We start from the raw sequence: 14,094 nt of genomic DNA on the forward strand, positions 1-14,094 counted from the left end.
GAAATCCAAATTACAACATCAACCTGTTCCGCTCTTATCTATTGCGCCCATTATTTCCAGCAAGTTTGTCAAAAAAGACCTGCCCTTTCTGAATCCATGCTTTATCTGCCTGATGGAATCCCTTTGTTCTAAATGTGTTATGGATGGACCATTTGGACTGTAGACTGTCACTTTAAAGGATGGATTTCAGTGCAGGTTTGCGAAGGTTAAGCTGTGCTGATAAGAATAAGAGAGAGAGAAAGAGAGAGAGAGAGAGAGAGAGAGAGAGAGAGAGGGAATCCATCGGCTGGCTGACACAAAGACAGAGAGTTTGGTGGAGAAGCCAGAAGGATGCACAGAGACATCACTTGCTCTGTATTGAGAATGATTTTGGCTGACTGAATTAGAGTGTCACAAAAAGGTCACTTTGAGTCTGCAGTTAAAGAATGAAATTGTGAAGAAGCAGAGTGTAAAAGGCACAGGTTGCATAAGTAAGGTGGTTAAAAAAAACCTCGAAGAACCAAGGAAAGTCCATGGTGAAGAAACCTGCAATGGATTTGTAAGTTTACTGCCAAGCAAAATCAGTCACCTCTCTCTGCAACATTCATTCGGAGTCCTTTTGTTATCAGTTGAAGAACATTGAACTTTGAGAGTGAATTCTGTGGACTGTGTTTATGGACTGACTTACTTAACCAGATTGACCTGGGGTTTGGGGGATTTTTTTCCCTTTATTTTTAACTAATGGGCACAGACTGTAATGGTCAGGGTTTTTTTTTTCCCCACATACATACATTTTATAAATAATTTCCGTGTATTTACTATTAGAGGCATAGTTGGGTTAATTTGGGTAAGATATTGTATCGTTATTAGTTATTAATAAATACGAGTTAAAATTGAATCCTTTTGTGTTGTGCCCTCTATTATTGCTGGTTTGTGGCATACCAGGAGTAAAACATGAACGTCTGTAGAGACCATGATTGAAGTAAGCGACGAGAGCAGCAGTCAGTGTTTGTGGAGGTTCATTTCAATCATGGTCTCTGCAGACTTTCGTGTTTTTCTCCACAAACACTACTTTTCTTTCTAGAGATGATGCTTGATCGAGTGAGTATTTCTAAATGGATTCCTAATACTATTTTCTATCTTCTCATGCACTTGCAAACAATTTTGCTATTGTTTTCTAAGCAACAAATTTCCTTTAAAAGAGTTTTTGTCCAAACTTTCTAATGGTTTTATGCAATCCAATTGTATTATTTTCAATAAAACTGCACCATTTAATTAATTACCAGATCCATCATGAAATCTGTGATAGATTATATTTTATATTGTATATAGATACATTTTAAAGGAGTTAAATTGTGGCAGGATTTTTAATGTAGGCCACAAAGAAACTCTTCACCACACAAATCTCATTTAAAATGCCAGAGCTCTGCTCAAGCCAGACAGTCCAGGCTCCAGGTGCCTTTGCAAAAACTTTGAAGAATGCCGATAAGGACTCCACAAGTAGGTGTTAATTGGACATGCTGTGGAGCAATGGATTATTGACTTGGAAAGTAATGAATGAATGGACTCAAAGATTAGGTCTGGTGTGGCAGTCTGTCTGAATTCAGTTTGCTGTTCTAGGAAGGTCTGTGGTTTTGCAAGCAGAGAGAGTCAAACAGACTTTTCTCTGAAGTAGGGTGAGAGAGAGAGATAATGAGAAAAAATTCAGTTCAGCAGCAGCAGTTGGGACTGGAACATGAATAGCTGGCAAGCTTGTGGAAAAACCCCAATTTGAAGACAGGTTGTGAGTTCTTAGTTCAGCCTGTTCAAAGCCCTTGTGGCCCATTCAAGAGGAGATGACTGGCTGCATAATGTTTCATTTGAAATAAGGGAAACAGAAAATGAAATCTGTGGTGACCTGGAAGAAAGAGGTTATCCTCTGGAAAACCCTGATGGGGCAAGTTTCTTTGGCAAGACACTGAAGTGGCTAATTGGAAGGATTCAGTTTGTGTCTAACAAGCATCAAATCTCTCTCTGAAAACTGTCAAGAACCTTCCTGAATGGTAACCATTTATCTTTCAAGCACTAAAGCCTGGTGAAGATTCATAAATGTTTAAATTCTCTGCACAGTATAAGAATTGCCTGATACTGGTGAACTTGGAGGAGTGAAAAGTGAAATTGGTCTGTATATCAAAGAACTTTTCTGAACTTACACACCCATTACATGCATGTGCACTTAGAATTAGAAGGAAGGTTAAGTTAGATTAAGATAAGTTAATAGTAATAAGTTAAAGTTTGATCCTGTTTTTAAGTTTAAAGAAAATTAAAAGCAACTTTTTTTAAATAACCATTTGTTTTGGTGAATTTCTATTGCTGCTTGGTTTTGGGGTCCTCAGCCCGTAATAAATCCTTTGCAGTGCTCTCTTTAGTAATTGAATAATAAGTTTTGAAATAAAGTTCATCAATATCAGATGTGCATTTATCAACTCCTCAAAATGTCATCTTTGATTGATATATATTATATTCTAATATTCAGTTTACTTTTTTTTGAGAATATGGAAAAATTGCATATTTGGTAATTTTACCTTGTGTATTTTTCCCTCTTCTGTGCCAACCAGAAACAAATTTGATTTCTGTTTGTGGAAGTCAAAGGATGTTCCGCAGCCTAGTTTAAATACACAAAATATGAGGGATTAATATTTGCAAATTCAAAGATTTTTGTCATACTGACTCTCATCCACAGGAAAATCTTGTAATTTAATTAATATAAACACATAAAGTGACTGAAATTCAAGCAAAGGAACGTGATCTCATAGTCTATAACAGTGGCTTTCTTTCCTTTTTAAAATATTTTTATTGAGTTTAACATATAAACATACACACAGAATTAACATTTGCATAATAATTCATTTGTATATGGGTACATAGAACAGTGGTTTTCAAACTTTTTCTTTTCATTCACATACCACCTTAAGTAATCCCTATGCCATTGGTACTCTGTGATTAGTGAGAGATTACTTAAGGAGGTACGTGAGTGGGAAAAAATGGACGAGAACCACGGCTATAGACCCAATTATTACCGAAGTATTTTGCTTGTGAAGAACTGTCATTGTCCATTTAATTTGGTGTTATGAAACTGTGCACATAACAAGTCAATTAGATATGATCAGTGACATTGTAGCATGCGTGCTACTGCGAAGTGTGAAAAGAAGACACACACACGTGGAATCAATGTTGAAAACTAATTTATTGCACTGGCAGCTTTGCTTATATTCTCTCCCTGCTGGTGATGACAGGAGAGACATCACCGCAGCACTGATCTCCAATTGGGAGGCGTTCCCGCTGTTGCTCATTGTTTCCCACCTTGCAGTGGTCACTTGGGATGAAGGTCGTTGGCTCCCGTGGGGTCTGCGCGGTTTCCGCATTTGGCGGCCATTTTGTGTACCGGGTCTCATCCCGGTTAGCAGGCCACAACATGACCACCCCATCCCTCCAGAACCAGCGATCAGTGCATTTTTCACCACTTTTGGTGGCCTACCCTTGCGTCATGGGGGCTGCATAAAGACAGGTTGTCTAAGGTCCAGGTGTGCTGGCTTGAGGTGGTCGTGAAAGTCTCTTCATTACCTCTGATATTCAACATACACGTCAACCCATTGTGTCTAATTACTTTTATAAGTCCCCTCATACAGCTGTTGCAGAGGTGTTCGGTGTGACCCACTGAATGAAAAAGTAAGTGACAGGTGTCAAGTCTTTGAGGTCGTAGGTTTTGGCCCAACCTTGCAGCAGAGGCCATAGAGGTGCTAGAGTGCCCAGTATTTTTCCTCAGCTAAGCTAATGAGGCCATGAGGTCCTCTGGCTCCTTGGTGGTGGCCAAGAACTCTCCCGGTATCACCGAATATCATCTGATGAGGCATTGAAGTCTTCTTTCAGCGCTGTGCGGATCACCAGAAGGACACAGGGTAAAATGTTTGCCCAGTTCAGCCCCTTGAGCTGAGCCATCAAGGCCGCATTTAGGTGCCTGTGGAACTGTTGCATTAACCCGTTGGCCTGATGGTGGTAAGCCATGGTATGGTGGAGCTGGGTTCCCAGCAACTTGGCCAGCACCGCCCGGGGTCCTGAAGTGAACTGTGTACCTCATTGGAGGTCATATGTTCTGGGACTCTGAACCTCAACACCCTGATGTTAATCAGTACCCTGGCGCAGGTCTCAGTGGTTGTATCGCTAGCAGGACTTCCTATTGGCCACCTCATGGAGTGGTCAGTCATGGTGAAGAGATATTTTGCCTCATGGGAGACTGGCAGCATCCATAAAATGTCAGTATAAATGTGGCAGAACCAACATTGTGCTGGCTCAAAAGTCTGGGAGGGAGGGTGGTATCTTGACATGCATCTGCACTTTGGACATCTGGCAGAGCATGCAGATCTTGGTCCACTGACTGATCTGTTTCCGAAGGCCGTGACAGACGAACCAATGGGCCACCATTATAACAGAGTCCTGATGGCTGGGTGTGCCAGGTTGTGTACTGCATCAAAGATGTACCACCTCCACGCTGCCAGCACAATGGGGTGGGATTTGCTGGTGTAGGCATCGTAGAGGAGCGTCTGATTGTTAGGACGAATGGCAACATCATCCAGCCCGAGGCTGGGATCTCAGGATGCTCCTGCTGTGCCTTGCCTATGGTGAAATAGTCTATTTCCTGGGACAGGGCCTGGACAGACTCAATTGTGGGGCGGGACAGTGCGCTGGCCATCACATTGGTCTTATCCACAATGTGTTGGTTGTCTGTGGTGAACTCAGACACATATGAGAGGTATCACTGCTGCCTGGCTGACCATGGGTCAGAAACTTTGTGGAAGGCAAAGGTTAATGGTGTATGGTCTGTAAAGACCCTGAATTGCCTGCCTTCCAAAAAATTCCTGAAGTACCTGACTGCCAGGTACAATGCCAATAGCTCCTGGTCAAAGGTGCTGTATTTGAATTCGGGTGCCCAGATGAACTTGCTAAAGGTGGCCAGGGGCTTCCATTGCCTTCGATGAATTACTTCAGTATGCCCCCTACCGCTGTGCTGTAAGAGCAGTTGGTGCCTTTTGGCTTGGAATGTACCAGAAGGGTGGGGTTAGAAAGATAGAGATCTAATGAGATGAGTATTTTATAGACCAATTTCATTATTAAATGTTGATTATAAAATAGTAGCTAAAATGATAGCAAATAGATTTACAAAGTATTTACCAAAGTTAATACATATGGATCAAATGGGATTTGTTAAGGATCAGAAATCTACAGATAATGTAGCAAGGTTGATTAGTTTAATACATTTAGTTTACAAGAGGGGAGATCTGAACGTTGCAATGGGTTTAGATGCTGAAAAAAAGCATTTAATAGATTAGAATGGGATTTTTCTCTTTAAAGTTTTGGAGAAATGTAAATTAAGATCAATGTTTATAGATTGGGTCATAATGTTATATAAAAAACCTAGTGCAGGGGGAAATCATGTGACGTGGAGGATGTAGGATGTGCGATCCTAAAACTCCCGGGAAAATAGAAGAAAATGATTATCTAAATGAGGTAAACAAAGATTAAAATATGATGGAAGAATATAAGAACAGTCCAATTCCCTTTATAATGCTTCCTGTGACAGAATATGTTGTGTTTTATATTGTATATAGATATGTTTTAAACGAGATAAATTGTGGCAGGTTTTTAGTGTAGATCACATACAAACTCTTCAAGACAGATCTCATTTAAAATATTGGAGCTCTGCTCAACCCAGACAGGCTAGCTCCGAGTGCCTTTGCAAAAGTTTTGGAGAGTGCCTATAGAGACTTGACTAATGGATTGTTTTTAAAAGCAACACATTAAATAACTCAGAGGATTAGATTCGGAGTCACAGGCTGTCTGAGTGCAGTTTGCTGTTCTAAGAGGGTCATGTGGTTTTGCAAGCAGAGAGAGTAAAACAGGCTGCTTTCTCTGAGAGAGAGAGAGAGAGAGAGAGAGAGAGAGAGAGAGAGAGAATTCAGTTTAGCAGCAGCAGCTGGGACTGGAACAGGACAAGCTGGCAAGCTTGTGGAAAAAAAAAACATTTTGAAGATGGGTTGTGAGTTCAGCCTGGTCAAAGCCCTTGTGGTCCATACAAAAGAAGAGGACTGGTTGCCTAATGTTTCACTTGAAATAAGGGAAACAAAAAGGAACTCGATGGTAACCTGAGAGAAAGAGGTTTTTAGCTGGAAAACCCTGATGGGGCAAGATACCTACATGACTGATTATAAACTGATGTTTTTGTCCAGCAACCAACAAATCTCTCTCTGAAAACTGGCAAGAACCTTCCTGAGTGGTAATCATTTACCATTTAAGCACCAAAGTCTGGTGAAATTCATAAATGTTAAATTCTGTGCACAGTATAAGAATTGCCTGCAACCAGTGAAGTTAGAGGAATGAGAATGGACTGTGAATCAAATAATTTTTCTAAACTTACATTCACATGCACAGAATTAGAAGGAGGTTAATTAAGGTAAAATAAAGTTAAGTTAATATTAATAAGTTAAAGTTTGATCCTGTTTTCATGTTTAAAGATAATTAAAAACAACTTTTGTTTAAGTAACCACTTAAAAAGTTAAAGAAACACAGGAGATGTTAACTCAGAAGATAGATATAATGGAAAACTATAATAGAAGAAACAATATAAAGACAGTGGGCCTTAAGGAAGATGAAGAAGGCAAAAATATGAAAGAATTTATAAAAGAATGGATCCCCAGGGTCCTAGGAATGCCAGAATTACAGGAAGGAATGGAAATAGAAAGGGCACACAGAACATTAGTCCCTAAACCACAACCACAACAAAAACCAAGATCTATTCTAGTAAAATTCCTAAGTTATACGACAAGAGAAAATATATAGGAGAAAGCAATGAAAAAAATAAGAGAAGACAAAAAGCCACTGGAATACAAAGGTCAAAAAAAACTTTTCTATCCAGATATAAGTTTTGAACTCCTGAAGAAGAGGAAGGAGTTTAATGCAGCAAAAACGACCCTATGGAAAAAAGGTTATAAATTTATGTTAAAATATCCAGCGGTGCTTAAAATAATTATCCCGGGGCAGCAAAGGAAACTGTTTTCGGATCCGGAAAAAGCACGAAAATTTGCAGAACACCTACAAAACAGACAGAGAGATGAAGAGATGTAACAAGAACAAAAATGACAATAAACATATATATAAAGAAGAAGAATAAAGTATAAGTAAGAACAAAGAAGGGAAAGAAAGGGAACAAAGGAAATAAGGAGGGAATTAAGAGAGTGAGCTTTGTTATATATGAAGATTAAAATCCCCATAACAGTCACTGCAAAATCAGTTGACGCTTGCGAGCGGGTTCGCAAATCCAAATGGAGAGGGGAGATGTGGTTGCCCGACAAGGGACAAAGGGCAACTCAGAGAGGGGAGGGACTATTGGGGTTAAAGGAATTTTAGATATGGGAATAGTGGAAATATTTTATGTTTTAGAAATGTTGTCTTACAATGTGTTCAAAAAAAGAAAACAGAAATGGATAAGAAGGGAAGGTGGTGATGAGGAAACAGAAAGGAAAGATAAACAAAGTATGAAATGGCCATCTTGAACTATATGACTTTAAATATTAATGGAATACATAACCAAATCAAAAGGAAGAAGATGTTAAATTTACTGAAGAAAGAAAAAATTGATATAGCATTTGTGCAGGAAATGCATCTAACTGAAGTGGAACATAACAAACTGAAGAGAGACTGGGTAGGACACGTAGCAGCAGCATCATATAATTCAAAAGCCAGAGGAGTAGCTAGATTAATCAATAAAAATGTACCAATCAAAATAGAAGAGGAAATAATAGATCCAGCAGCAAGGTATGTAATGATAAAATGTCAGATATATTCAGAATTGTGGAATTTACTCAATGTATATTCACCTAATGAAGAAGATCAAAAATTTATGCAAGATATCTTTTTGAAGATCACAGATACGCAAGGGAATATACTAATACGAGGGGATTTTAACTTTAATTTGGACTCAAACATGGATTAAACTGGAAAAAAGACTAACAGAAAGAACAAAGTAATCAAATTTATAATTTTTTTTGAAGACTTTATTTAAAATTTTATAACATGAATACAATAGAGAATTACATTTAAAGAAAAAAAAAATTAAAATGGTATGATTACAATATTACATCGGAAAACTACACAAAATAACCCTCAAATTTATAATTAAATCGATGCAGGAAATACAACTTTTGGATATATGGAGGAAACAACACCCAAAGGAAAAGGAATATTCATATTATTCGAGTAGACATAAAACATACTCAAGGATAGACCTATTCCTGTTATCTGCCCACATTCAAGGAAGAGTTAAGAAAACAGAATATAAAGCTAGATTGTTATCAGATCACTCACCCCTGTTATTGGCAATAGAGCTAGAGGACATCCCACCAAGAATGTATAGATGGAGATTAAACTCCATGCTACTTAAAAGACAGGATTTTAGAGAATTCATTGAGTGACAAATTAAAATGTACTTTGAAATAAATACAGTATCAGTGAAAAATAAATTTATACTATGGGACACAATGAAAGCATTCATCAGGGACAGATAATAAGTTATGTAACTAAGATGAAGAAGGACTACAATCGAGAAATAGAACAGTTGGAAAGGGAAATAACAAATACAGAAAAAGAATGAGCAATAAAGGAAGATACAACTAAAAGAAGAAAATTGACAGACAAGAAAAGAAAATATGAAACACTACAAACATATAAGGTGGAGAAGAACATAATGAAGACAAAATAGAAATATTATGAGCTAGGAGAAAAAACGCACAAAATACTAGCATGGCAGCTTAAGACAGAACAAACTAAAAGAACGGTAATGGCATCAAGGAAAAAGGACAAAAAAATTACATATAACCCAATGGAGATCAACAAAACTTCAGGGAATTCTACGAACAATTATATCAAACTGAAAACAAAGGGAAAGAAGACAAAATAGATGAATTTCTAACTAAAATTGAACTACCAAAATTACAAAGAGGAGCAAAATAAATTAATAAAACCATTTGAAATAGAAGAAATACAGGAGATATTAAAAAAGCTACCGAACAATAAAACATCAGAAGAGGATGGACTCCCAATAGAATTCTATAAAACATTCAAAGAATTATTAATTCCTCCTCTCCTGGAAGTAATGAACCAGATTGACAAAACACAAAACATACCAGATTCATGGAAAACAGCAATAATTAAAGTAATACCGAAGACGGGGAAAGATCCATTAACACCAGCATCATATAGACCAATATCTCTACTTAACACAGATTATAAGATAATAGCTAAACTATTAGCAAACAGATTGGCCGACTGTGTACTAAAAATAGTAAAACTAGACCAAACTGGATTTATTAAAAAGAGACGAACAACGGACAATATCTGTAAATTCGTTAACTTAATCCATGTAGTACAAGGAAACAAAACTCCAACAGTAGCGGTTGCTTTAGACGCAGAGAAAGCCTTTGACAGAGTAGAATGGAATTATTTATTCAAAGTACTACAAAAATTCAACCTAGCAGAGAAATATATTAATTGGATTAAAGCATTATATAAGGGACCATTGGCGAAAGTGACAGTAAATGGATATATATCAAACCAATTTAAATTAAGCAGATCAACAAGGCAGGGATGTCCACTATCTCCCTCACTGTTCGCGTTAGCTATAGAACCACTAGCAGAACTGATAAGAACAAAAAATAAAATACGAGGGATAAAAATAAGAGAAGGAATATAAAATCAGTCTATTTGCAGATGACGTTATAACATATTTAACAGAACCAGAAATATCAATAAAAGAATTACATAAGAAATTGAAAGAATATGGAGAAGTATTGGGGTACGCAAATAAAAGTGAAGCAATGCCAATGAATAATGCGGATTTCACAAAGTTTAAGGAAGAATCACCATTTAGATGGCAAACACAAGCAATTCGATACCTAGGTATACAACTAAATGATAATCTCGGTCATCTATATAAACTAAATTATCAGCCATTAATGAAAAAATTACAAGACGACTTAGAGCACTGGAAAGACTTACCACTAACATTGATAGGAAGGATAAACTGTATTAAAATGAACATCTTCCCAAGGATACAATACCTATTTTTCTTTGGCTTGGCTTCGCGGACGAAGATTTATGGAGGGGGTAAAAGTCCACGTCAGCTGCAGGCTCGTTTGTGGCTGACAAGACCGATGCGGGACAGGCAGACACGGTTGCAGCGGCTGCAGGGGAAAATTGGTTGGTTGGGGTTGGGTGTTGGGTTTTTCCTCCTTTGCCTTTTGTCAGTGAGGTGGGCTCTGCGGTCTTCTTCAAAGGAGGTTGCTGCCCGCCAAACTGTGAGGCGCCAAGATGCACGGTTTGAAGCGATATCAGCCCACTGGCGGTGGTCAATGTGGCAGGCACCAAGAGATTTCTTTAGGCAGTCCTTGTACCTTTTCTTTGGTGCACCTCTGTCACGGTGGCAAGTGGAGAGCTCGCCATATAACACGATCTTGGGAAGGCGATGGTCCTCCATTCTGGAGACGTGACCCACCCAGCGCAGCTGGATCTTCAGCAGCGTGGACTCGATGCTGTCGACCTCTGCCATCTCGAGTACTTCGACATTAGGGATGAAAGCGCTCCAATGGATGTTGAGGATGGAGCGGAGACAACGCTAGTGGAAGCGTTCTAGGAGCCGTAGGTGATGCCGGTAGAGGACCCATGATTCGGAGCCGAACAGGAGTGTGGGTATGACAACGGCTCTGTATACGCTTATCATTGTGAGGTTTTTCAGTTGGTTGTTTTTCCAGACTCTTTTGTGTAGTCTTCCAAAGGCGCTATTTGCCTTGGCGAGTCTGTTGTCTATCTCATTGTCGATCCTTGCATCTGATGAAATTTATTTAAATCATTACCAATTCACCTAACAGAGAAATTCTTCAAGGAGCTAAAGAAAATAATAAGAAAATTCTTACAGGGGTGATAAATTAACAGAATGGTACAAATAAGGAGGCTTACAACTACCAAACTAAGAATTATTATAGAGCAGCACAATTAAGATACCTATCAGATTTTTGTCAAACAAGGGAAAAACCAGATTGGATATACTCTATAAGTGGGATGAAAAATTGGTGTAACGTAGGAATTCACCAGTATTACACCATCTGCTCAACATTTGGAAGATTCACATGGAAAGGAATAAAATAAATTATCAACTACCAAAATTAATATTGACACAAAATCAACTAATCCCTTTCACAATAAATAACCTATCCTTCAGAGAATCGGAGAGAAAAGGGATCAAAATAATAGAAAATTGTTTTTCGGGAAATAAATTATTATCTTTTGAACAAATGAAGGACAAATATGGTACAACTCACGATACAAGGTTTGCACCTTGTACCACCAACTGAAAACCTACTTGAAGGACAAATTGGTAAACAGTCTGAGGTTACCAGAAGGAAGCAATTTTGAATATGTGATTACATACACAATGATAATTAAAAAATTTATAACAAACATGTACATCAAACTGCAAGAAAAGGAGAACAAGGAAACAAACTGTAAACCTAAACAAAAATGGGAACAAGATCTAAACATAAAGATAAAGAATGAAACATGGGAAAAGCTATGCTCCGGAACTATGAGAAATACAATAAACACGAGGTTTTGCATGATACAATATAATTGGTTACACAGGCTATACATCATACCCCAAAAGTTAAATAAATGGGACCCAACAGTATCAGACAGACGTTTTCGCTGTAAAAATGAAACGGGAACAACAATACATGCAATTTGGACAAGTGAGAAAGTGGAAAATGTTTGGGAAGATCTAAACCAGATATTAAATAAAATCACAAAAAGCAATATACCAAAAAACCCAGAGATCTTCTTTCTAAGTAATATAAGAAATAAAGAATTTGGACTCGATTTGGATGGAGCACAAAAAAGATTTATTATGATAGCCCTAGTTGTAGCAAAAAAATGTATTATGTCAACCTGGAAATTAGAAGACAACTTGAGAATACAACAATGGTACATAGAAATAAATAAATGTATTCCATAGAAAAAATAACATATAATTTAAGAGGACAGAAGGAGAAGACAACGAAATGAACTGACTCAGTATATAAAAGTAAAAGATAAAAATTTCTTGTTTATTTTATTAAGTGACATCATTGTTTAACAGATTTAATGTATCTTATAGATTGAACTTTGAATAAATGGGAAGGGGGGAGAGTGAGGGAGGGAAGGGAGGGGGGAAAGGGGAGAAAATGAGACTGTATATATTCAAGAGAAAAATGTCTGTATGTATTTTGGTCAGTATGGTTTATTGTGTGAAAAATAAAATAAAAAAAAAAGTAACCACTCCTCTTGGTGAATTTCTGTTGCTGCTGGGGTTCGGGGTCCTCTGGCTGGAAACAATCCAAAGAAAGTAATTATTGTTCTGGAGTGGATGAAGGAGTTGCTCTTAAATATGAATAGAAGGGCTTTGATGCAGAGAAATCCTGGATCTGGAGTGATGACCAGGGCCCATCAGCGAGTTGAGTTGCTGGGAACTGTCACATTTGTGGCCCGAAATGTGAAGTTAATAAAACATTAAACACAAGTTTTATCAGGTAAACTTCTCAGTGTCTTTATTTTCCCATTTCCTTTGTTCTCCTGCTTGTGTTCTTATCTCTCTCTCATACCAAGTGACTTCCGGTACATCTCATACATATTCATTATCATGACATCCCTCCTTTAATCAGAAATAAACTTTACCTTCACTTACCAATATCCCTCGAAAACCTACAAACATCGTAACTAATGGTAATACTATAACTCAACTACATAAAGTTTACTTCCTACAGCACTCATACATGCACTTTATGATATAAGATTAAAATACTGTCCCAAAGTTCTTATTAAAACTATGGCACAAAGTCTTCGTATCATTTGGGCACTTTCCGGTTTCGTTTCGGCCTGCCTGCGATATTGTCGTCGCTTCTCGGTTGTTCACTCTCGGCGTCGGAAATACTGCTCGCCACGGCTTCGGGTATTTCTGGCGCTCTAGTCACTTCATCAGGAGTGCTGGTAACTGCCTCTGGAACATCATCAGGTCTCTCAGTTTCAGCATCTCGTATTGGCCTTTCAACCTCTTCGCTTGATGTATCTCTGGACTGGTACCTTTTTACACCTGATACATTTCTCTTATACAGGACTCCAGTCAGAGACTTGACTGTCACCATACTGCCACTTCTGGATACAACAGTATAGGGTTGATGGTAATAAGGTGTGTCTAGCTTACCACCAGTTTCATGCCTCACTAGAACATTATCTCCTGGCATGATGTCTGAGTACTTGGCTCTACGTTTCGAATCTGTGTACAGCTTTGCTGCACCTTTCTTTTCAGCATCGTGGTCCCTCATCTCCTGGTCATCTCGGATTTCCTTTATTTCTGGCATTTTTGTGCGGATTTTTCTCCCAAAAAATGCTTCTGCAGGACTTTTTCCAGTGGTTGCATGAGGCATTGCTCGATAGACAGCCACATAAGATAGCAATGCTTCTCGCCAATTTTGTCCTTCTGCGTGTGCAATCCTCAATCGTTTTTCAATGGACTGATTTTGTCTCTCTACTTCTCCATTGGTTTGTGGCCATTTCGGAGTTACTTTATGATGGTGGATACCTGTGGTCCTCATGTATTCCGCAAATGTCTCTGAAATGAATTGTTGACCATTGTCAGAGTATAATTTAACAGGTAATCCATATCTTGCGAATATCTCTGCTAATGCTTCTATTGTTTTTTCAGTGGTTGTGGACTTCAACACCACGTACTCATAGTATCTGCTGTAGTAATCTATCACTACCATAATTGATTCACCCGTCGGTAAAGGTCCAAGAAAATCAACAGCTACGTCGATCCATGGTCCTGTCGGGAGTTGCGTACTCCGGATCGGTTCTGGCGGATTACTCCTACTTGTGATTTGACATCCGTGACAAGTTTTAACAAATTTCTCTGCATCTTTATCACAACCTGGCCACCATACCTTGGTCCTGAGGTTTTGCTTGGTACCAACAATACCTAGGTGTCCTTCATGCGCTAAG

At 38.3% G+C, this 14,094-nt stretch overlaps 1 protein-coding gene across 3 annotated transcripts in view; it reads right to left on the bottom strand.

Annotated features, from left to right (window-relative positions):
* dnai1.2 (dynein, axonemal, intermediate chain 1, paralog 2) overlaps positions 1–14,094 on the bottom strand; it is a 238,483-nt gene that overhangs the window by 68,002 nt on the left and 156,387 nt on the right. For all 3 annotated transcript variants that reach the window (XM_069924099.1, XM_069924097.1, XM_069924098.1), the window contains one exon: positions 2,544–2,623. In XM_069924099.1, the coding sequence (XP_069780200.1) occupies positions 2,544–2,623 (80 nt within the window). The remainder of the gene's footprint in view (positions 1–2,543; positions 2,624–14,094) is intronic.

The sequence above is a fragment of the Narcine bancroftii genome, chromosome 3, assembly GCF_036971445.1.
Source record: "Narcine bancroftii isolate sNarBan1 chromosome 3, sNarBan1.hap1, whole genome shotgun sequence".
Lineage (NCBI taxonomy): Eukaryota > Metazoa > Chordata > Chondrichthyes > Torpediniformes > Narcinidae > Narcine > Narcine bancroftii.